This window comes from Heterodontus francisci, chromosome 27 (genome assembly GCF_036365525.1).
Source record: "Heterodontus francisci isolate sHetFra1 chromosome 27, sHetFra1.hap1, whole genome shotgun sequence".
Classification (NCBI taxonomy): Eukaryota; Metazoa; Chordata; class Chondrichthyes; order Heterodontiformes; family Heterodontidae; genus Heterodontus; species Heterodontus francisci.
The window spans coordinates 7287347-7312269 of NC_090397.1; the positions used below are offsets into that span (position 1 = coordinate 7287347).

At 45.5% G+C, this 24923-nt stretch overlaps 1 protein-coding gene across 7 annotated transcripts in view; it reads right to left on the reverse strand.

Moving 5' to 3' along the window:
- LOC137384622 (cilia- and flagella-associated protein 54-like) overlaps positions 1 to 24923 on the reverse strand; it is a 712374-nt gene that overhangs the window by 179125 nt on the left and 508326 nt on the right. For all 7 annotated transcript variants that reach the window (XM_068058759.1, XM_068058758.1, XM_068058757.1 and 4 more), the window contains 3 exons: positions 22296 to 22422; positions 7466 to 7621; positions 3238 to 3346 (listed from right to left, as the gene is read on the reverse strand). In XM_068058759.1, coding sequence (XP_067914860.1) covers positions 3238 to 3346; positions 7466 to 7621; positions 22296 to 22422 — 392 coding nt within the window. The remainder of the gene's footprint in view (positions 1 to 3237; positions 3347 to 7465; positions 7622 to 22295; positions 22423 to 24923) is intronic.

The window sequence follows — 24923 nt, forward strand, 5'->3', positions numbered from 1 at the left end:
ACCCAGTTATTTTTATTATCCCTAAGAAACTGTTATAAAATCAATACAATCATTTTCCCCAGTTAACTGTTGCTAGTTGAATGCCTGTGTGTGCTTGAGGGTTAGGAAGATTAAGGAGCTATAAAGTCTTTTCATACATATAGATTCATCTCATTATCGTTCAGAACTTGGTTTATTAATAAATAGTTAATTTTATTGTTGTTTAAAGAAACCTGGTTTGGCGTGCTTTATTCTCGGGAGAAATAAAGTGATTAATTTGGCTATTTTTCCAGTAGGTGGGAAACTTTACTAATATGCTGTGACCCGTCGAGTAGTGGGACTGAATTAACAGTGCATTACTTCTGCCTTGGTCGTAACAACATTCTCATGAGGCGGGAAGAGCCTGCAGTACCAATCCCCCTTGAGCAAAACCTGGAAAAAGCAGAGCCCAAAAATGGTCATCGAGTCATATACAGTACAGAAGGTGGTTTGAAGGTATTGGGTGGGAAATATGGGCCCTGTTAATTCTGTGCATAGAATATGTTTGCGATGGGAGTTACTATAAACAGAAAGAAGTAAGTAGGGGGAAGTGGCAGGAACAGCCCACAGAATCAGTTTCCACAATAATACTAATCATTTACTTAAACATGAAAAGAGGGAAACTGAATCAGGAGAAGGAAAACGGGGAATAGTTATTCCAAAGCTGGGGCTGAATTTTCAGCCCTGATGAGGGTGAAAACAGAGGCAGATGGGTGTGGAATTCTGCTGCCAGCCAGTGTGCCGGCTCCCCAGCTCCATCCTTCCCCGGGCCCATTTTCCCGGAGGCACAATGCGGGGGTGGGGTGGGGGAGTGGCACAGCTACCCACTCACAACCAATTAAAGAACTATTAAGGCCTGTTTTCAGAGGCCGAGTGCGATTTTCCAGTCAGCCTCCAGGTTCCTGGAGGTGGCAAGTAAAATGCAGCTGCCTGGAGGTGGCCTCCCGACAGCAGACCACCAGCACTCCATGCAGGCTTACAGGCCCTCCCCGCCTGCCAGGTTTCACCCGCAGGCCGCACTTGGAAGGGGCGCCTGCTCCACATTGGTGGCCCGGCTGCTAGATTTATTTTTTATTTTAAATTTAAGGGAGTTGGAGGCACCCTCTCCCTCACTTACCTTGAAAGGCAGCCTGCTGTTGCTTCCAAGTTGGAGGGCCTCCAGCATCGAGAGCTTGCTCAGTGTCCTTAATTGGATGGCAAGCGTGCCCCCTGACAACTAATTGACCAATTCGGGGAAAATCACAGGTGAGTGACAGTTCCCCAAGCTGTGTGGGCTTCTGACCCACATTTGAGCTTGCTAGTGGGGTCCTGAAGCCTGCAGAGAAAATCCTGTCCCTGCTATTGTGCTAGAGGGTGATTAGGAAGTTGGTAGTGCCCTGGGGCTGTGAGCTTCTTTAAATAAAGCTGCTCTAAGCACATGTATGGGGATCGGCAGCTTATGGGTCCCAACTGGTGACAGATGACAGGTAGTTTCACTATGCCTGATGGGATACTGGAAACAGATTCTTTAGTAGCTTTCAAAAGGGAATTGGATAAATACTCAAAGGAGAAAAAGAACTGCAGGGATTTTTGGAAAGAGCAGGGGAGTGGAACTAAATGGATTGCTGTTTGAAAGAGCCAGCAGAGATTTAATGAGACAAATGTTCTCCTTCTGTGCTGTACTGTTCTATGATTGTATGATATTCAGAGCCAGCCAATGTTCTTTCTAAGCTGTGTTGCTGTGCAGCCACCCGGACGTTACCATGCATGCACACCCACACAAAAAAATTTAAATGTACTGCACACTTAAATGAATAGGCAGCACACAGCAACAAAAAATTAAGGGGACATTGATTACAACATATAATCAGATTGAAAAAACTACATAACAAAAAGATGTTAAAACTGAAAAATTATGTAAATACACTGCAGGCTCATCAGTATTTGAAAAGAGACAAGACAAGTTAATATGCCTGCTGAAGAACTTTCCTCTGAACACAGAATGCTCCATATTTCCAGCATTTTTTGGATTTCAGTATTCACAGCTTTACTTTTCACCTCTACAAAGATTGATGCTGTTGTCACAATTGATACCTTCATCTATCCCATTAAACGTACCAGGTATGAAAAAAACAGAAATTACTGGAAATACTCAGCCTGTCTGGCAGATCCGTGGAGAGTGAAACAGAGTTAACATTTCAGGTCAGCGAACTTGCATCAGACTCAGCCTTTTAACGTATTAAGTGTGACTGTATACCCGAATCGATATTCAGATTTGGCATGCTAAAATGCAACACATATCTGATGAAATGCTGTTCACTCTGATTTCTTCTCCACAGAGGCTGCCTGACCTGCTGAGTATTTCCAGCATTTTCTGTTTCAATTTCAGATTCCTAAGGTTGGATTTTAAATGACTGTCGTCGGAATCGGCGGCAGGCAGAAAAAATGGCGGCCCACACATGCGAGCCGGGCGGCACCATGCCGCTGTAATCTACCATACAGCAGCTAATGTAAATGCGCCGGTTGGCCTGCTATCCCCCACATCTCCAATCATGTGGACGGGGCGGGCTCCCCAATGCTGGCAATGGCATCAGCTGCCTGTGCGCAGGCGCTGGCGCCATGTTTTAAGGACAACCAGCCCCTGCTGGCTAATTTAACTTTTTAAAGTGAATGCCCCCTCCTCCTTCCCCCCACCGCTGGTCCCATCAAAATTCTATCGCCCCTTTCCCACCCCCAATAACAATAAAATTAAATGTTTGCCCTTCCTCACAAAGACTTATCTTGCAAACATGACCTTTCACCCCAAACTGAACAAAGTGCAGAGGTCACCACTTCCCACCATCCCCTACACGAATGATGAAAATTTGATCCCGTCTTCCCCACTTCCACACTAAAAATTTTAAGTCCCCGCCCCCTTCCCCACCACTGTGGCACCTGCTTTCCCGCCACACAGAAGATCGCAGTCTGACTGTAAGATTTCAGGTAATTTTATTTAAATTTATGCATTTTGATCATTTAAATATGGAAAGCCGTGTCCTGTCTCCCAGCAGTGGAGGGGGCCGTCATGGGCCCTTGCCGCCGCAGGGAGGATCCGGCCCTCCCGGCATCGGGTTCAGTGGCAGGCTGCTGCCAGAATGATCTTCCAGCTTCCCTCCCCACCTGCCATGGAGCCCGACGTCGGGAGCTCTGTAAGATCCCAGCCCTAGTATGTGCAGTACTCTGCTTTTGTTTAAAGCTTACCAGAGATTTTGGTCATGAAAGTAAGTGATATTGATAGCTTCCATCAAAAAATTAGCAGCTTCCGGGCTTTTCCCAAAGTGTGCTTCAGTAAGTTGGCGCAGTACTTTTCCTAAAAAAAAGAAATAAACAATACACTAGCAATTTAACTCATTTGTTGAACGTCTCCCTTCGTTTAATACTAATCTGCACTATGAAGAAGCACAGCACAGTTATATTTCCTGATCTAAAAACAGAAAATACTGGAAAGAATCAGCAGGTCTAGCAGCATCGATGGCGAGAGAGTAGGGAAAAGTTAAAATTGTAATAGGTTTTGAGCAAGTGAATGTGGGGAGGGAAGGAAGAAGAACAAAAGGGAAGGTCTGTGATGGGGTAAGGGCAGGAGAGATTAAGTGACAAAAGATTTCATGGTGCAAGGCCAATGGGACAGTAATGGGACAAATAAAGAAACAAAAGCTGTGTCTACAGGAGGTGATTGGCAGGATAGCGGCCATCCGAACACAAAGTGAAGGAAAGAAGAGAGAAACAAGAAAAAAAACAAACCAGCAAGAAACAAAATGGGGGCAGAGGTTATGATCTGAAATTATTGAACTCTATGTTGAGTCCAGAAGGCTGTAAAGAGCCCAGTCGTAAGATGAGGTGCTGTTCCTCAAGCTTGCGTTGATCTTCATTGAAAAAAAAATCCCATGGGATCCAGGGAAATGCAGCATGGTGGATACAAAATTGGCTCAGTGGCAGGAAACGAAGGATAATTGTTCACAGCCGGTTTAGTTACTGGAGGGCTGTTTCCAGTGGCGTTCCGCAGGGCTCAGTACTGGGTCCCCTGCTTTTTGTGGTGTATATTAACGATTTTGGACGTAAATGTAGGGAGCATGATCAAGAAGTTTGCAGACGACACAAAGATTGGCCATGTGGTAGAGAGCAAGGAGGATAGCTGTAGGCTGCAGGAAAATATTGATGGTCTGGTCAGATGGGAAGAAAAGCGGCAAATGGAATTCAAGTTGGAGAAGTGTGAGGTGATGCTTTTAGGGAGGTCAAACAAAAGGAATACTCAATTGAGTAAAAAGGAAGACATATCGGAACTGTTAGTATGGAACATTGCATTGCCTGAACAGATACAATGGAGGCAGAGCACTCCTGCTACTCCTGGCCCACAAGGAATGCTATAAGAGGCACTTATCTTCTGGAACGGGCATCTCCTGTCTCCAATTTACTGCAGAGTTTCATGAGTCCTGGGAAACCCAACTAGCAGGTTAAATTGAAATCAGGCTCACTGTAGGCACTATGTGCCACTCTGTTAAGCCAGCCAACATCTTGGTGTGCATGCTCATCCAGCACTTCTGTATGCTGCCCTATCAAGGCCTTCATCTGAGTTCTCTGCAAATAGGACTTGTCTGCCACCTCATCCTCCAGTGAGCTGGCAAACAAACCATCCTTTACCCCTGACCTGGCTGTAGCCCACTCATGCTTGCACGACTAACCATGTGCTGATCCATCTCTATGCTAGCCTCCAAGGTGCCCGTATCTGAGCTGGTAGCCGCAAGCATGAGATCAAGTGATGGGACCTCGTCCTTAATGCTGTGCTGTTGCTCTCTTTCCACTTCCTGTGGCATCGTGGTTGTGCAGGCAGCAGTTCTTGGGTGTTTGAAAGCAGGAACTCAGAAGAGAAAAGTTGGTGTGATGGAAGGGGGTGGGGGTGGGGGTGGGGGTGGGAAGCAGGAGGTCCATACCATCTGCAGCTTGTTCATCATGACAGATATCAGGATGAGAGTGAGCTGGGAGTTGAGAAGAGGCATAAGACAAGAACATGGCATCATCCTCAATGTTCTCAGCAATGCTGGATGTTACAGACTCTGTCACAGCCGGTACCATGATGTAGAGAACCATCTCCTCTGTAGGGCTCAGGAAATGCAGGTGTCCTTGTCCCCCACTGGCTCTGCTCTGCTACTTTCTATTGTGTGCCTCTGTTTTTTAAATTCATTCATGGGAAGTGGGCATCACTGGCAAGGCCAGCATTTATTGCCCATCCCAAATTTCCCTTGAGATGATGGTGGTGAGCCTCCTTCTTAACCTCTGCAGTCCAGGTGATATAGCTACATCGACAGTGCTGGGAGGGAGGGAGTTCCAGGATTCTGACCCAGCAGCAGTAAAGGAACGGCGATACATTTCCAAGTCAGGATGGTATGTAAATTGTAGGGAACTTGTGTTCCCATCCATCTGCTTCCTTGGTTTTGCAGGTGGTAAAGCTCACAGATTTGGAAGTGGTTGTGTAGTATTATGTTTGGGTGATTAGGCCTGCCATAATTGAATAGCTGGAGGTATGTGGAGGCAGAGAGAGGCGAATGTGAGGCTGACAACAATGGCAAGTGTGTGAGGGTAAGGTGGAGCATCTGGATGTTTAGGCGTGATTCTTGAATGCCAGGGAGTGCTACTGGGTGAATTATGGGGTTGTGGTGCATTGAGCAGCATGAAAGGTTGGTGGTGCAATGGGTACATGATGTCATGTGAAGGTGCATTCACTGACCTTGACCACCCATGTGAGGATATTAGACCACTTGTGGCACTGCTTCAAGGTCCTTGGGTCCAGACTCCAGGAATTGACTTCTCTGACTACCTACTCCCTTCTGAAGGTGGTCATTGAGGGTCTTCCGAACCCCCGTGGGATCATGGCGTCTCTACTCCTGACCACATGCACCACTAATGCTTCCAGGGTTACATCTATCACTATGTCTGTCCTAGTAGTCACTTCATAAGAAATTACATTACGGCAATATTTTTGTGCAGCTTCCCTTTAAGATGCAGCCTGCCTTTAAGAAGAGGAGGCTGTCTACCACGTGATTGGCAAACTATGTTGCCAGAGCCTTCTGCTGCGTTCAGGAGCAGACAGCAGTGTTGAAAGTGCACCGACTAGCATCATCATCCAGCAGATGAGACAGATACACAAATTTTGCGTGTTGCCCACCTCGATCTGAACTGGCAGAGGCAGACCACGAATTGGAACTCCATGCCCAAAAAGCAGGGATAACCAATTCCTAGCCCAGCATGCCCAGAACTTTGGAACTTGGCCTCTATGCAGCACAAGTCCTCACTGGGCTTCAGCAATGCCATCTCCCTAATGATATTAAATCTCTGATTTAGGCATAGTATAGTCTGAACTGCATTCCTCAGACACGTAGGAGGAGCTCAGAGTACAGGTTGACTAAAAGGGTTTATTCTTTGCTAGTGCAATTAATATTGTACCATTGTGCAGACAAAACTGAACTGCACTGTCAAATATGATTAAAAGCAAAATAACAAATGTAAGTGTTTTGTTTTCTCTGATCTTGTGACTTGTAACTTTATGTGGGTGAATATGCAAATACAGTGAACATTGCAACTGATTTTTTTGCTGCATGTCTGTTAAAACTCACTGAAAGACAAGGGGATCCATTTTCTTGCTTTGTTGTTGCAACGTTAAAGCCTATATGGATATAGGTTCGTGTGATACATAGAGTTTCTGGTATATTTATCTAGTCCAATAGGATCATTTATTTCCTCTAATCTTGTAAAAACAAAGGTTAGTGATAAATTTTGTAACAGTTTGATTTTTATATTATGTCTTGATGATAAACTTCCCTCTTTAAATAAGCTGCATAACAGTAACGTTTTATTTTTCATATCTGAAGGTGCCATAGAATCATTGCACTTTACACCAATCTGCAAGTAATGGTTTAAGCAGTGGTCTTGACCACTTATCTATAACCAAAGTCACTGCACTGTTATGGTTTGTCCCTGCCAAAGTCATATGGGTAAGTTTTACAAGTCAGCATTCTTGGCATACAGCTGCAGTCAACAGTTGAACAGATCAGACAATTGTGTGTGGTTGTCAGTGCACCCCATTCGTGGCCCCAGTGATTTCTTAGTCATTAAAATAAATGACTGAAAAACAGAGGGTGCCAATCTCTACAACCAATGTTCGCTTTTGTTGAGCAAAGTTAGGAGTGCCAATTCATAAAGTTCACCTTGTAACAGGTTACTAAACATGTACATTTTCACAGTAAACACTGGCAATTTCTACAAACACAACACTTGGCTGCAAATGCTCAACCGGGGAGTCAGCCTAACATTTCTAAATCACTTCATTTAATATTTAATGTAAAACTACCTGAAAAAGCTGAACAGAAGATAAATGCAAATATGTTTATTGCAATATTCATTGGCAAGGCATGTTAATACTAAGTAGATGGTATACCTTTCTGAAACAGGAATTCTGCTTCTAAATTAATTTCCTTAGATGCTGCTTCTTTGTAAAGTTCAAGACCTGCATTGAAACAGAAAAGTGTTCCTTGCCATGCTGATAGGCTCCTTCTTTTGGATGAACATATTGCCAATTCTGCTGAAGCACATCCTTATATGGAAAGAAAAAAGGCAACTTGTTAAACACTATATATAAAAATATGCGGCAGCAACTTAGTCAGTCATACTGAGAGCCAAAATTTTGAAATAGTATTGACAATAATTCAGTTATTTTCAGGATACAGGTAAAAAAAAACAGCACAACTATCAGTCAGGGAAAAGTGCCATTACTTTTTGACACTTCAGCAATTTCCATTTTGGGAAAGATAACTTGTTCTTGTCAAGGTGAAATATGAGGAATATATTTCTCACTTTTGTTCTGGTACATCAACATCAGTGTTCCCTTGATAGTGACAGCATATCCACTTTCAATCTGCTTACATAGCCTTAAGCACAAGCTCAGAAGTATATGTTTTACCTCACACATGTGAATTTCATTCTCTGCTGGAGGCGGGCTTCCCGGCACTGGGCCGAAAGGATGGGGGAACTCCACCTCTGACTTTTAGCGCCATCCGCTCCCCCCCGCCAGGAGCGATCCTCCGGTGTTTTTAAATCAAAGTTTCAGCAGCTGGAATCCCTGTTCCTTTAAAGACGGGATCCCGCCTCCAAGAACTAGAGCCGGCAGCTTAGCGGTATCGGCAATGCCACTGGGAGCGGTGGCCACTACTGGTCGTGCAGAGGCCTCAGATTCAGACTCAGCGCTGGAAGCCCACAACGGAGGTAGGTAAGGCAGGGTCACTGGGGCCAGTTCAGAAAGACCCAGCAACGGAGGGTGGGGGGGGAGGTGGTGGTTGTGCAGTCCAGGGAGATGGTGGTCCCTGGGGGTAAAGTGGTTCCTGGAGGGGGTCCTCCTTGGGCCACAAATTAGCCAGGAAAGAGGACACCCCCGCAAAGTCTGCAGGGAGGGTGCCTCGTGTCATAAAGCATCTTCCCCACATCGCGGAGGGACTCCCCTACCGCTGTTAAGATCCCAACAGCGGTGGGAAGATCCCTTAATTGGCCATTAATAGGCCAATTAAGGGCCTCAATTGGCCTCTCGGAAGGCCATTGTCGACCTATCCCATCCCTGGGAAGATTGCTTGGCGATGGGGTGGAGATAGGCCCTCTGCACCCCCCAAACCCCACCCCCCCCACCACAACTCAGCGCAATACTCCGTACCCCCCAATCCCTGTGTCTGATCCTGCTTCAAGGGACCACACAAAGTCCCGGCCTTATTCTTACTTATACTCTATCAGAGTGCCATTGCAAATTGTTGCTTTGCCCAATTTAGGGAAATTATGTGTCAAGGCCACACAATACGAGATGGCACATGACATAGCAAGCTTATGGCCAACAGAGAGAGGAGATTTCATCCCCTTATTCCAGGATTTATTTGAACTCAAGTTCAAAGGTGAAAGAGCAATATACAAATCCAGCATAGGTAAATAAAGACCCAATAGACTTACTTCAATCCTGTGTAAAATAGTGATCAAGTATCAGCAGTATACATGAGAATTATCCATATATTAATAACCTAATAAAAAAAGGAGCCAATATGGATTTAGAAGGGGCAAATCCTGCCTGACCAAAATCCTCAAATCCTCAGAATGGACGTCAATGTGGAAAAGTGTGAGGTCATCCACTTTGGACCAAAGAGAGATAAGAGTAGCTAGGAACAGTAGAGAAATCACCAAAGGCTAGTGGACAGGAACAAAAAAAAATAATTAAACGGCTATTAAAATTAAAATTAATGTAATAAAATTTATTTTAATTAATGAAATAAAATTAAAAATACCATTAGAATATTGGTCTTTATGTCAGACACTGCCTTCACCATTCCTGGGTATATCCTGTCCCACCGGTGGTATACAGTCGGGAGGGAGTTGCCCTGGGAGTTCTCAACATTGACTCTGGACCCCATGAAGTCTCACGGCATCAGGTCAAACATGGGCAAAGAAAAACTCCTGCTGATTACCACCTACCACCCTCCCTCAGCTGATGAGTCAGTACTCCTTCATGTTGAACAACACTTGGAGGAAGCACTAAGGGTGGCAAGGGCGCAGAATGTAATCTGGGTGGGGGACTTCAATGTCCATCACCAAGAGTGGCTCGGTAGCACCACTACTGACCGAACTGGCCGAGTCCTAAAGGACATAGCTGCCAGACTGGGTCTGCAATAGGTGGTGAGGGAACCAACAAGAGAGAAAAACATACTCGACCTCATCCTCCCCAATCTGCCTGCCGCAGATGCACCTGTCCATGACAGTATTGATAGGAGTGACCACCGCACAGTCCTTGTGGAGACGAAGTCCCGCCTCACATTGAGGATACCCTCCATCGTGTTGTGTGGCACTACCACCGTGCTAAATGGGATAGATTTCGAACAGATCTAGTAATGCAAAATTGGGCAAACATGAGGCACTGTGGGCCATCAGCAGCAGCAGAATTGTACTCAACCACAAACTGTAACCTCATGGCCCGGCATATCTCCCACTCTACCATTACCTTCAAGCCAGGAGACCAACCCTGGTTCGATGAAGAGTGCAGGAGGGCATGTCAGGAGCAGCACCAGGCATACCTCAAAATGAGGTGTCAACCTGGTGAAGCTACAATACAGGACTACTTGCATGCCAAACTGCGTAAGCAGCATGCAATAGACAGAGTTAAGCGATCCCATAACCAACGGATCAGATCTAAGCTCGCAGTCCTGCCACATCCATCCCTGAATGGTGGTCGACAATTAAACAACTAACTGGAGAAAGTGGCTCCACAAATATTCCCATCCTCAATGATGGGGGAGCCCAGCACATCAGTGCAAATGATAAGGCTGAAGATTTGCAACAATCTTCAGCCAGAAATGCCGAGTTGATGATCCATCTTGGCCTCCTCCTGAAGTCCCTAGCATCACAGATGACAGACTGCAGCCAATTCGATTCACTTCGCGCATTATCAAGAAACGCATGAAGGCACTGGATACTGCAAAGGCTATGGGCCCTGACAATATTCCGGCAATAGTACTGAAGACCTGTGTTCCAGAACTTGCCGCGCCCCTAGCCAAGCTGTTCCAGTACAGCTACAACACTGGCATCTACCCGGCAATATGGAAAACTGCCCAGGTATGTCCTGTCCACAAAAAGCAGGACAAGTCCACCCCTGTCAATTAACGCACCATCAGTCTACTCTCAATCATCGGTAAAGTGATGGAAGGTGTCATCAACAGTGCAATCAAGTGGCACTTGCTTAGCAATAACCTGCTCAGTGACGCTCAGTTTGGGTTCCAGCAGAGCCACTCAGTTCCTGACCTCATTACAACCTTGATACAAATCTGGACAAAAGAGCTGAACTGAAGAGGTGAGGTGAGAGTGACTGCCCTTGACATCAAGGCAGCATTTGACCGAGTATGGCATCAAGGAGCCCTCGCAAAACTGAAGTCAATGCGAATCAGGGGGAAAATTCTCCGCTGGTTGGAGTCATACCAAGCACAAAGGAAGATGGTTGTGGTTGTTGGAGGTCAATCATCTCAGCTCCAGGACATCACTGCAGGAGTTCCTCAGGGTAGTGTCCTAGGCCCAACCATCTTCAGCTGCTTCATCAATGACCTTCCTTCAATCATAAGGTCAGAAGTGGGGATGTTCGCTGATGATTGCACAATGTTCAGCACCATTCGCGACTCCTCAGATACTGAAGCAGTCCATGTAGAAATGCAGCAAGACCTGGGCAATATCTAGCCTTGGGCTGATAAGTGGCAAGTAACATTCGTGCAACACATGTGCCAGGCAATGACCATCTCCAACAAGAGAAAATCTGACATTCAATGGCATTACCATCACTGAATCCCCCACTATCAACATCCTAGGGGCTACCATTGACCAGAAACTGAACTGGAGTAGCCATATAAATACCATGGCTACAAGAGCTGGTCAGAGGCTAGGAATCCTGCGGCGAGTAACTCACCTCCTGACTCCACAAAGCCATCTACAAGGCACAAATCAGGAGTGTGAATACTCTCCACTTGCCTGGATGGGTGTAGCTCCAACAACACTCAAGGAGCTCGAAACCATCCAGGCCAAAGCAACCCACTTGATTGGCACCTCATCCACAAACATTCACTCCCTTCACCACCGTCGCACAGTGGCAGGAGTGTGTACCATCTACAAGATGCACTGCAGCAACGCACCAAAGCTCCTTAGACAGCACCTTACAAACCCGCGACCTCTATCAACTAGAAGGACAAGGGCAGCAAATGCATGGGACACCACCACCTGCAAGTTCCCCTCCAAGCCATGTTGACTTGGAACTATATCACCGTTCCTTTACTGTCACTGGGTCAAAATCCTGGAACTCCCTTCCTAACAGCACTGTGGGTGTACCTACGCCACATGGACTGCAGCAGTTCAAGAAGGCAGCTCACTACCACCTTCTCAAGGGCAATTAGAGATGGGCAATAAATGCTGGCCTAGCCAGCAACGCCCACATCCCATGAATGAATTTAGAAAAATACAAGGGGGTGAAAGCTGTAGAGTTCTGGTTAGATAGCACTTGGAATACCGCATTTAGTCCTGAATACCACACCTCAAGAAGGATATAGCCCTGGAAGGGGGCGCAGCACAGATTTATCAGAATGATACCAGGTCTAGCAGGGTTAAATTAGGACTACAGGTTGCACATACAATGCTTGTATTATATTTTATGTAAAAGATTTTGGCTGATCCAACTAAGATGTTTAAGATGATTGATCGGATAAAGAGAAACTATTTCCTCTGGTGGGGGACCCCAGAACAAGGAGGCATAATGTTAAAATTAGAGCTAAGTCATTCAGGGGTGTCAGAAAGCAACCTCTTCACACAAAGGGGCGTGGAAATCTGGAACTACTCCCCATAAGTTTGTTGAGGCTCGGCCAATTGAAAATTTCAAAACTGAGATTCATAGGTTTTTGTCAGGATATTTGGAGTGTGATTGAGTCCGCAGCATGCAAGACCAGTGCGGGAGAGTGTGTGAGCTGTTGTCTGAACAGATGACTTGTCGAATGTTATGTTAAGTGTACTGACCCTGGTTTTAAAGCTTGTTTTTTTGAGACAAACCCTAACTGAAAGGGAAACTAAAACTGAAACAGAAACTCAAACCAAAACTAAATGGAAACTGCAACTAATATTTCAGGTTTATGGGGAAACAGAAACTGGTTGGAACCAAATAAAATGGAGACATAGCCATTCAAGATCAGAACACGTAGCAGTGGAGTCCCAGCAGGCAGAAGAACGTGAAGGCTGAATCTAGGAGGTGTTTCTTTACTTAAAGTAATTGAGTAACCAGACTAGGCCATACAGTGCATAGGTTGTCACTGAAGGGCACGTATAAAGATAATACAAGTGGATCCATGCCATCAAGACTCCTGTGAGCGGAGATGACTAGGTTCTGGAGTAGTGTGCCGTTTTGGGTAAAGACCGTACCTGTGGAGTTCGGGTTGAAAGGGAACTGCTGTCAGATGAGATATCAGTGGCTGCATCTTGGAAGCCAGGAGCTGCAGATCTATCTGAGGAAGTTCAGAATTTGAAGACCTTTCTAGCTGTAATTGGTGCCATATATGCTGACTGGACTGCTCAATGAATCTGTGGGATCTATCCTTGTTGCATCTGATAGTTAATGTGTAATTTGTAATTTATATATATAGAGAGAGAGACTGTGACTTGTCTGTTAATTCGTGTTTAATTTATGTTGATTATGGTTGGATTGCTAAAGTAAAAGTTATAAAGTGAAATCTTGTCCATTTGGTTTTTATTGGGGTTGTTTGGGTAAATTTGGTTCTTTTGGTTTGTTGATCATGGGGATCATAGCACAGACTACAGAACCAATGCTGACAGATGGAGTTAAGAAATAGATTATCAGTGCTCTAATCGAATGGTCCAAGGGGTTGAATGGCCTCCTCCTTTTCCTATCTTCTGGAGAAGTGACAACCCAAGTGGATTATTGGAAGCTCTATGGCATGGTGTACTTGAGTTCCAAAAGGCTTTTGAAGTAGTTCCACTGAGCTCTTTGAAGTTATTTCTAGATTGCCATCCTCAACAATTTTTATCTTGTGATCTCAAATTCCCCTCACCTATTTTTCTATCTTGAATATGACCTGGCAAATTACATTTTCAGGTTTATGATGCTTTGTGATTTTACTATTGTCAAGGCAGCATAAAATGATTACTGAATGTGAGGTTTATTTTTTTAAGTTTCACTTTTTGATTGTTTCTTTTCTCCATAATCATATTTGCATCTTTATCTAGGAGCTCGAAATGTGGCATCTGTCTTAACTATAATAATCACTGCACCTCCATAGACAAAAAGATGGGTATGGAAATAAAAGGAAATTCACATTTTACACATATGGAGTGCTTCATTGTAATGGCATTAAGAAACATGAAGAATAATTCAGCCTAATCAATGATCTCCTCAATGTAATACCTGTCATCATGGGGAAATTATTTCAGAAAGATTTGGGGCAGAAGTTGTGGGAAATGGGTCAGATGGGTTAACCACAACTCCTTGCCATCATATTCATGAAGCAGATCGGGTTCATGGCATTTCAATAAAGGGCACAAATGCTTTCTTAGGAACTAATTCAAGTGGAGCTTCTTTGTAAATCATTTAAGACAGTAATCTGTAAAAACCCATTTTACTCCGTTTACTGCCCAAATTCCATCACCCAAAAACAGACGGTAATTTGGAGGAAAATCGAGGCTCCTGGGTGACTGCCCATTAGCCCTCCTTGACCTCTTTTCCACCTACAGCCACTCCATTCTCCTTCAAATAAAAAAAATTTTATAGCGCTTTTCATGACCACCAGATGTCTCAAAGCACTTTACAGCAGTGAAGTACTTTTTATGGGCACAACACTTTAGGAAAGGCGTGAGGGCATTGGAGAGAGTCCAGAAAATATTCATGAGAATGGTTCCAGGGATGAGGAATTTCAGTTATGAAGATAGATTGGAGAAGTTAGGACTGTTTTCCTTGGAGAAGAGAAGGCTGAGAGGTGATTTGATAGAGGTATTCAAAATCATGAGTGGTCTGGACCAAGTAGACAGAGAGAAACTGTTCCCATTCATGAAAGGATCAAGAACTAGAGGGCACAGATTTAAAGCATTTGGTAAGAGAAGCAAAAGTGACATGAGGAAAAACTTTTTCACGCAGCGAGTGGTTAAGGTCTGGAATGCGCTGCCGGAGAACGTGGTGGAGGCAGGTTCAACTGAAGCGTTCAAAAGGGAATTAGGGAAGAATGTGCAGGGCTATGGGGAGAAGGCAGGGGAGTGGAATTGAGGGAATTGCTCCTTCGGAGAGCCAGTGAGGGCACAATGGGCCGAATGGCCTTCTTCTGCACTGTAATGATTCTGTGATTCTGTGAAATGTAGTCACTGTTCTAATGTAGAAAATGTGGCAGCCAACTGTACACAGCAAGCTCCTAAAAACAGCAATATGATAATGACCAAATAATCTGTTTTTATGAAATTGATTGTGGGATAAATATTGGCCAGGACACGAGGGATAACTCCCCTGCTCTTCTTTAAAATAGTGCCATGGGATATTTTATGTCCACCTGAGAGGGCAGAGAGAGCCTCGGTTTAAAATCTCATCTGAAAGACGGCACCTCCAACTGTGCAGCACTCCCTTCAGTCTTCATCTTTGTGCTCAAATCCTAGAGCAGTACTTACTAACTTGATTGTGTTTTTTGAGGAAGTAACAAAAAGGATTGATGAGGGTAGTGCAGTGGATGTGGTCGACATGGATTTTAGTAAGGCATTTGACAAGGTCCCACATGGCAGACTGGTCAGTAAAATGAAAGCCCATGGGATACAGGGGAATGTGGCAGGTTGGATCCAAAATTGGCTCAGTGATAGGAAGCAAAGGGTAGTAGTCGACAGATGTTTCTGCGAATGGAAAGTGTTTTCCCGTGGCATTCCACAGGGTTCAGTGTTAGGACCCTTGCTGTTTGTGGTATATATAATGACTTCAATGTGGGAGGCATGATTGGGAAATTTGCTCATCACACAAAAATTGGCCGTGTAGTTGATAGTGAAGAGGTTAGCTGTAGATTCCAGAATATCAATGGTTTGGTTGAGTGGGTGGAAAAGTGGCAAATGGAATTCAATCCAGAAATACGTGAGGGTAATGTATTTGGGGAGGGCAAACAAAGCAAGGGAATATACAATAAATGGGAGGATATTGAGAGGGGTAGAAGAAGTGAGAGACCTTGGAGTGCATGTCCACAGAACCCTGAAGGTGGCAGGACAGGTAAATAATGTGGTGAAGAAGGCATATGGAATACTTTCCTTCAATTGGCCGAGGTATAGAATATAAAAGCAGGGATGTAATGCCAGAACTGTATAAAACGCTGGTTAGGCCACAGCTGGAGTATTGCGTACAGTTCTGGTCACCACATTACAGGAAGGACATAATTGCTCTGGAGAGAGTACAGAGGAAATTTACAAGAATGTTGCCAGGGCTTGAAAGTAGCAGCCATGAGGAACGATTGGATCGGCTAGAGTTGTTTTCCTTAGAACAAAGGAGGCTGAGGGGTGACTTAATTGATGTACAAAATTATGAGGGGCCTAGACAGAGTAGACAGGAAGGATCTGTTTCCCCTAGTGCAGAGGTCAATTACTAGGGGGCACAGATTTAAGGTGATTGGTAGAAGGATTAGAGAGGACATGAGGAAAAACTTTTTCACCCAGAGGGTGGTGGGTGTCTGGAATTCACTGCCAAGAATGGTGGTGGAGGCAGAAACCCTCAACTCATTTAAAAGGTACCTGGACCTGCACCTGAAGTGCAGTAACCTGCAAGGCCATGGAGCAGGTGCTGGAAGGTGGGATTAGATTGGGCGGTTAGATTTTTGGCCAGCACGGACACGATCAGCTGAATGGCCTCCTTCTGTGCTGTAATTTTTCTATGGTTCTAAATCCAGAACCTTGTGACTGAGAAATAAGAAGGCTACCAAGTGAGCCACAGCTGGCACTCTAACAAATAAAGCTACCTAGCTCTGTCTTGGTTCCTTTCCTATACAGTGCAGCCATTTCTGCTTAAGCCATTTCTCTTCCTACACATACATGGCCACCTGTGGCGAGCCACAGAGCTCCATGCTTGGTCCCCTCATATATCATTTGCATGCTATCCTTAGTGGATTGTTCACCTTTCACAAGTTTGGTGACAAACAAACAAGTAATTAAGGAATGAGGCTCAGAAGAGGGATGATGAATGGAAAGGTCAGATCTAACTGCTTCACACAGAGAGTGGTGACTGACTGTCTGAAATGAACTGATTGAGGCTGATAAAATCAACAATTTTTACAAACAATGTATAGCACAGAAACAGATCATTCAGCCAACAGATCCATACCAGTATTTATGCACAATATGAGCTTCCTCCCACTCCTCTTCATCTCACCCAATCAGCATAACATATTCTTTTCGCCCTCATATGTTTAGTTACCTTCCCCTTAAAAGCATGTATGCTACTTTTGTTTCAACTACTCCACATTACAACCACTTTCCAGGTAAAGAAATTTCTCCTTAATTTCCAATTGGATTTATTAGTGTTTATATTATATTTATGACTCCCCCAAAATTAGGAGGTGGGGATTCTGATTCCTGGGACACTGGCATCAGTACTAGGGAAAGAGGGAACTGTTCCAGTGGGACGGGCTACACTTAAATCCAGCTGGGACCAGTGTCCTGGAAAATCAAATAACTCAGGCGGTAGGTGGGACTTTAAACTAATGCGGGGGTGGGGGGGGGGGAGTGAGAGAATTCAGGAAAAAATGAGAGGAATATTAAGGCCGTAGAGCAGAGTAACACTTTGGGTAAAAATAAGCAGGGTAGGACAAAAAAGGTACAAACAGCTTAGCAAGAAATGTCAATGGTGACACCAGGGAGAAACAAAAAAAAGTTAAAACTAAAGCATGTGAAGCATTCACCACAAAATAGATGAATTAATAGCATCGATAGAAATGAATGGGTTTGATCTAATAGCCATTACAGAGATGTGGGGCTGGATTTAGTTCGGAAGTAACAGGTCCCAACGTCGGGAACGGAACGAGTGTGGCTTCCATTCGGGCCATGAGCAGCTGGCTGCATGTGATTGAGCAGCGGCTTACCAATTAAGGTGAATGAGGTGTGCAGTGTGTCCAATGACGTGGACGATGGCAGGTGCAGAAGTGGCGACAGTGGCAACAGCTGACGCCATGGTGGCTGCTTGCGCCATATTTAAACGGTTGCCAGCACTGCATTTAATAAATGATTTTCCGTTACAAGATTTTCTTCAGGGAAGAGAGGCAACACAACTACGGCAGAAGAACCCGGGTAGCCCCACACTTTAGTGATGCCTTCCTCCAGGTCCTCCGCCAGGCTGCAAGGGAAAGGTGGGAGGTCCTCTTCCCAAGGGACTGGAGGATCAGATCGATCCGTTGAATAAACAAGCTTGGCTGTAGATAGTGGAGGAGGTCAGCATCCATGGGGCCACCTCAAGGACATGGATCCAGTGCCACAAGCAGCTCAATGACCTCATCCGGCCGTGAAAATGAGTACCTCATAAAACCTTGACCTCTTCGGCCTTGCATGTGTCAGAGCTGGACGGTGCATTGGTTGGAGAGTCATGGCCAAAGGGTCAGGCATAAAGACACGCTGCCTGAGGCATGGCTAAATGGCATTGAAAGGCACCTGTTTGTCATTAAAGACCCCCACAAAGTCCCTGGAAAGGACTGCACACAGGAGGCATCCGTGTACCCCCATCAATTACCGTTGGATTAGCACCAACATATGTCTTGGGATTGTCCCTGCTGACAGACCAACAACATTCATCTTTGTGTCTTCAGAAGAATGTAGCACACAATCGCAGAGAGTGGGCCAAGATCAGGGGTGGACTGCCACATCTCCATCTACTGAGCCCGAGGAGGCGATGGAGCTGGCACAGTCACAAGATGGACACTCTGTAGCAGGTGGAGAGACAGGAGCACCTTCAAACACAGAGTAAGGTTGTCATGGGGCACAAGGATGCATCCACAGTGACGGAACCATGCTGTTCATGTGGCATCTGTTGCCAACAGGAAGCTCCCACATAGGAGTGGTTGGAATGTCAGGAGGGGAGGCCCTTAACCCTTCAATGTCTATTCTCTCACGTAGGTTACCCAGATCATCAACAAAGAGCTGCTGAGACTGTGAGAGAGTCTGCCGTCTCTGTGGAGAAGGAGGGAGCTTCAGAGGGTGCTTTGTTACCTCATACCTTGCACGCTCCACCAGCACAGATGCTCTCTTGTCAGTGGGTATGCACTCGCAGTTAGATTCGGTCACACATGGGCCCAAGAAATAGGAACAGTTGTAGACCATATGGCCCATCAAGCCTGCTCCACTATTCAGAACAATTATGGCTGACCTTAGGATTCAACTCCACGTTCCTGCCCACAACTTGGTGAACGTAACGTCTGAGCAGCTGTCAGAGGCTGTGACATCCCAGGCTACTGACACTTGGAGGACTCTTGAGAGACCAGACCCAGGCTCATGACATGCCTCTGGTGTAGCCAGCATCATGGGAAATGCAGTAGCAAGAGATCAGGCAGAGATGTCAGAGGCTATGTGTTCCCAAGCATGGATGATGGCAGAGTCCATCCAGGCCTTGAGTGCTGCAATGTCTCTGACTGGTGTACGAGTGGCATCCTCCATTGAGATTGGCGTCTCTGATGAAAAAAAGGAAAGAGGAACGGCTGCCTCCTGCAGCTGGGGGCTCCTCTCAGGGTGCTCCTGGTGCAGGCAGCAGTTCCTCTTCCCTTGTAAGGCGCATTTGTGCCTCCCTGCTGACCTGAGAGGTAGAGAACCTGGTGGCTATTCCATGTCCTGTCTCCCTCTCGCCTTGCCACTATTGTCTTGAGTTCAAGGTCAAGGTGAAGGTATATAGGTCTGCATGAATCTCCTGCAGCCACTGAGTGTTCTGCTGGATGTGGCCTCCCTCTGCCAGTGATGCCAGATCTTCCTTCATCCATGACAACAGTGGGTACAGGAAGCCCTCGGCATGCCGAAGCCCTCCAAGCCTCAGGCATCCAAAGGTTGACCGCCAAAATCATCCCTAGCCAAGGGACAGCAAGGTCAGCAACCTGCCTCCACTTCAACTGAAAGCGCAGGGGGAGCACCAGATAGGAGCACACACAAAAGAATAAAGAGCACTTAGATGCAAGCAGGATTCTACTGTAAATAGAAAGGCTTGTGTTTGTCAGGGATAATAAAAATACACTTCTATCTCACAAGATCTCCATCCTTTTATTTATGGCCTTGGGGGCTTCATTTTACCCTCGCCTCTGTCAAGGGGCTCGAGGCGAGGGATCATGCTTCAAGGGGTCAAGTCTTGAGTCTTGCCAGCTGAGCGCTGTGCACCTGGGCAATGGCTTGCTAAAGGAAGGAAGGTGACAAAAGGGCTGCATAAAGGTGAGGCTTTATTGGTCAACTTACATCTGGTAGTAAGGATCATAGGAAACATCAATGTATAAGGGCATCGTAAGCCTTTGCATCTCAAGGTATCTTTCCTGCTGTCCCTGGGACCTTCATCTGGCAATGCTTGGCCAGCTTTCCTCTCCACATCCTCATCACTCGAGGAGGCATCATGCTCCTCGATATCCTCATTATTCAGTGCCTCCCCCCTCTGTTGTGCTAGGTTGTGCAGTGCACAGCAAGGCCACCACATTAAGCGAGACCCTCAACAGGGCATACTGAAGAGCTCAATCAGACCGATCTGGGCGCCTAAATCTCATCTCGAGATGGCCTGTTTAATGGTCGCTTGTGTTGTCCCATGGCAGGTATTGTACCACTCCCCTACATTGGTGTGTGGTTTGCTCACAGTCGTCAGGAGCCATGTACTCAGTGGGCAGCCCTTGTCTCCAAAGATCCATCCCTGAAGGCATGCAGGGGGCCAGAAAAGCTCTGGCACCTGGGACTGTCTCAAAATGTAAGCATTGTGGCAACTTCCCAGGAAGCAGGCACAGACCTGCAGGATCAATTTACGGTGGTCACAGGCCAGTTGTACATTGAGGGAGTGGAAGCCCTTCCTGTTGTTGAAATCTACTGGCTGCAGCCTTGATGGCCACATGTGTGCAGTCGATGGCACCTGGGGGATGGCCCCAAACTTAATGGACTTTTCAAATTGACTGTTGGGATCCATGCAGAAGTGACCATAGTCGCCAGCCCTCCTGAAAAGGGCACTGGTGACCTCTTCTTGCACCGATAGGCTGCTGACTGTGAGATCCCACAGTGCCCTCAGTGCATCCCTGGAATGATCCAGAGGCTTAGAAGTACAGTGCAATGGTGACCTTCAGCACCAGTGGCATTCGATTTCCACCAAATCCCCTGGGACTCAGCTCATCTTGCATCATAGTGCATAAGTTATTGACAATCTCCCTGTGGAGAGGCAGAGTCTTCATCGGCACAGCATCTCAGACATCTGTAAGTAGTCGAGCCTTGACTGGTACACCCTCTCTGGAGGGTAGCTTCTTCTATGTGGAGGAGGCTACTGGCATTTCCCTTTGTGCTTATCTCCATCATCTGGAGGCCACTGCTGACCCTTCTGTGGGCTTACAGGTCACTGCTGTGCCGCTGCTGGTGCCTGGACCTCCCTCCTGCTCTGCTGCACCTCCGCCCCAAAGCCTGGATGAATGAAGCCTGGGGCACAGCCCACCCCTTTCCCCCCACTTGTCACCTCTGATGAATTGGCACTTGCCCATTTCCCCCCAGTATGGCACCACTGCAGTACTGGCACCTTTGCCCCCATTCCTCAGTCCATTCCCTCCTTTAGGAAACGGAAAAATGCAATCTCGGTATCCTATTGAATGTAAGTTAAGGAGGTTAGTTCATTGTTGAGTAGAATTCTAAGTTTATGCATTGTGTAGCTCAGCTTGAAAAGTCAGCTAGGGTGGTTGATGGAGCTGAAGCAAGAATTTTGTTGCAGGAACTGATAAAGATGATTTCAATTTTGCTGCCGTCATGTTGCAGGAAATTTTGACTCATACATGATGTAATGTTGAACAAGCAAATTTATCATCTACCTACAGTAACTCTAAAGCTATTGCCATACTGCCCAAATGCTTCATATCTGACCTTCCCTCTTCGGAAATTAATCTCATAATTCCCTTGTTCTTCTCTGGATCAAGATAAATACTCTTCGGGCACAACTTGTTGATACTCTAAAGGTTCTTGAATACCTTAATAAGATATCCTCATATTCTTTTCTTTAGTGATGCCCACTTACTGCAAAACCTCTCTTTCCTCTCCTGCCAAAATCCTAATCCACACACTTGTCACCTTGAAGTTTCAGTTCTCAAAGATTCTGCTTGCTGTTCTGACTCCCACCCTTTGTTACTGCTCATGTTCTCTGTTTCATCATCATCCATCATCAAAGGTAAATCTTTCAGCCACTATCTCTGATCACTGGAACTTTCTCCCAAAAACTAGTTAACATTGATACTCTCCCCCACTCCTTCAAAAGTCTCCTAAAAATCTCTTTGATCATGCCCATCTCTTGTGCACACTTAATCTCCCCTGTCTCCTGCTCAAAATCCTTTAATCCCCTTTGTAAAGCAACTGGTGATGTTATTCTACATAAGGGATGCAATAAAAATGCTGCTATTGATAATAAACTGTTCATTCAAAGTGGTATCAGAAATTAATCAAATACTAATTTCACCTCCAGAATGGAATTAGAGTGTGGAGATAAAGTTTGTAATAGATACTCTTACCTAGTCTTAGTTTAATTTTTGCCATCACGATAATGTGTGGAAGATAAATATTTTTCAACGGGCATACCAGAATGGAGTAAATGCTTCCATCAGCTTGATGCTGCACACTTTCCCCCAGTAAAACAAGCTACACAAAAAACACAAACACATTAGTTCAGAACATCTTTTCAGCAAAGGTTCTTCAGTTTACTTATTTTCGATAAAGGAAAAGTAGTCAAATTAAAGATTTACATAGTATGTATGGATAAATTAAAATAGATTACATAGATCTCACAGCACAGAAACAGGCTATTCAGCCCAACTGGTCAATGCCAGTGCTTATGCTCCACACAAGCCTCTTCTCGCCCTACTTCATCGTAACCCCATCAACATATCCTTCTATTCCTTTCTCCCTTATGTACTTGTTTAGTTTCCCCTTAAATTCACCTATTCAGCTCAACCACTCCATGTGGTAGTGAGTTCACTGCTCTAACCTCTAACCAAGCAGTTTCTTCTGAAATAAAAACAGAAACTGCTGCAAATACTCATTAGGTCAAGCAGCATGAGTGGAGAGGGAAACAGAGTTAATGTTTGAGGACTGTTTTCCTTGGAGAAGAGAAGGCTGAGAGGTGATTTGATCGAGGTATTCAAAACCATGAGTGGTCTGGACAGAGTAGATAGAGAGAAACTGTTCCCACTCATGAAAGGATCGAGAACGAGAGGGCAGAGATTTAAAGTATTTGGTAAGAGAAGCAAAAGTGACATGAGGAAAAACTTTTTCACGCAGCGAGTGGTTAAGGTCTGGAATGCACTGCCCGAGAACATGCTGGTGGCAGGTTCAACTGAAGCATTCAAAAGGGAATTAGACAGTTATATGAAAAGGAAGAATGTGCAGGGTTACGGGGAGAAGGCAGGGGAATGGAACTGAGGGAATTGCTCTTTCAGAGAGCCAGTGCAGACACAATGGGCTGAAAGGCCTCCTTCTGCACTGTAATAATTCTGTTATTCTGTCAATGACCTTTCATTAGCACTGGGAAAAGTTAGAAATATCGTAGATTTTAAGCAAGTGAAATGGCAGAGAAAAGAGCCAAAGGGATAAAGGTGAAACAGGGTGAAAGACAGGAGAGATTAAATGGCAAAAGAGTTGATGATGCAGGAAGTGGTAATGGAACAAGTAAAGAAACAAAGAAACAAAAGGTGTGTCTGGAGAAGGTGCAAATGGCAGAATGATGAACAGCTGCTGTCTGAAAGCAAAAATAAGAGAAAAACAAGATTAAGACCGAAACATGCAAAGAAAAGGAAACAAAATGGGGTCAGAGGTTACGTCTAACATTGTTGAACTCAGTGTTGAGTCCCAAAGGTTGTAAAGTGTCTCATCAAAAAATGAGGTGCTGTTCCTGGAGTTAATGTCAGCTTCACTGGAACACTGCAGAAGGACAGAGAGGTCAGTGTGACAGCAAGGTGCAGAATTAAAATGACAGACGACTGGAAGCTTGGGATCATGTCTGCAGACTAAATGGAGGTGTTCCGCAAAGCAGTCACCCGATCTGTGTTTGGTCTTCCCAATGTAGAGCAGACCACATTGTGAGCAGTGAATACAGTACAGCTGTTTCACCTGGAAGGAGTGTTTGGGGCCTTCGATGGTGAGGAGAGAAAAGGTAAAAGGGCAGGTGTTGCATCTACTCTGCTTGCATGGAAAGGTGCCATGGGAAGGGTAAGGGGTGTTGGGGTGATTGAGGAGTGGACCAGGGTGTCGTAGAGGAATGGATCCTTCAGCATTTTGAAAGCGGAGGGGAGTGCAAGATGTGTTTGGTGGTGGCATCACGCTGGAGGTGGCAGAAGATGATCTGTTGAATACAGATGCTGGTGGAGTGGAAGGTGAGGACAAGGGGAACTCTGTCGTGGCTCTGGGAGGGAGAGGAAGCAGTAAGAGCAGAAGTCTGGGAAATGGGACAGACACAGTCAAGGGCCCTGTCAACCACGGTGATGGAGGATTCCTCAGCTGAGGAAAAAGGAAAACATATCAGAAGTGGTATGGTATGGAAGGCTCCATCATCAGATTAGATATGATGGAGACAGAGAAATTGGGAGAATGGAATGGAGCCTTGCAGGAAATGGGGTGTGAGGAAGTGTAATTGAGGTAGCTGTGGTGGACAGTGGGCCTATAGTGAATATTTGCTAATACCCTATTCCCAGCAATGGAAACAGAGAAGACAAAGAAAGGAAGAGTTGGAGATGGACCATGTGAAGGTGAGAGGAGGGTGGAAATTGGAAGCAAGGTTGATGAAAAGTTTTCCAGTTTAGGGTGAGAGCAGGAAACAGCACTGATACAGTCATCAATGAAGAAGAAGTGAGGGTGGGGTCCCTCAAAAAGGCAGGCATAGCTAGGATACAGGCAGGTATCCAATGCAGCACCATTTATTTGGAGGAAGTGAGTTGAATTAAAGAAGAAATTGTCCAATGAGAGTACAAGTTCTCTTTGCTTTTCTTTTCTTTGCAGAGGAGGGTGGTAGTGGATGGGGACTGGTTGGGCCTCTGTTCAAGAAAGAAGCGGAGAGCCCTTAGGGGTTGGTGGTGTCGAGAGATTGGATATTCATGATGAAGAGGAGACTGTTAGGGTCAGGAAATTGGAAACTGTGCAAGTAACAT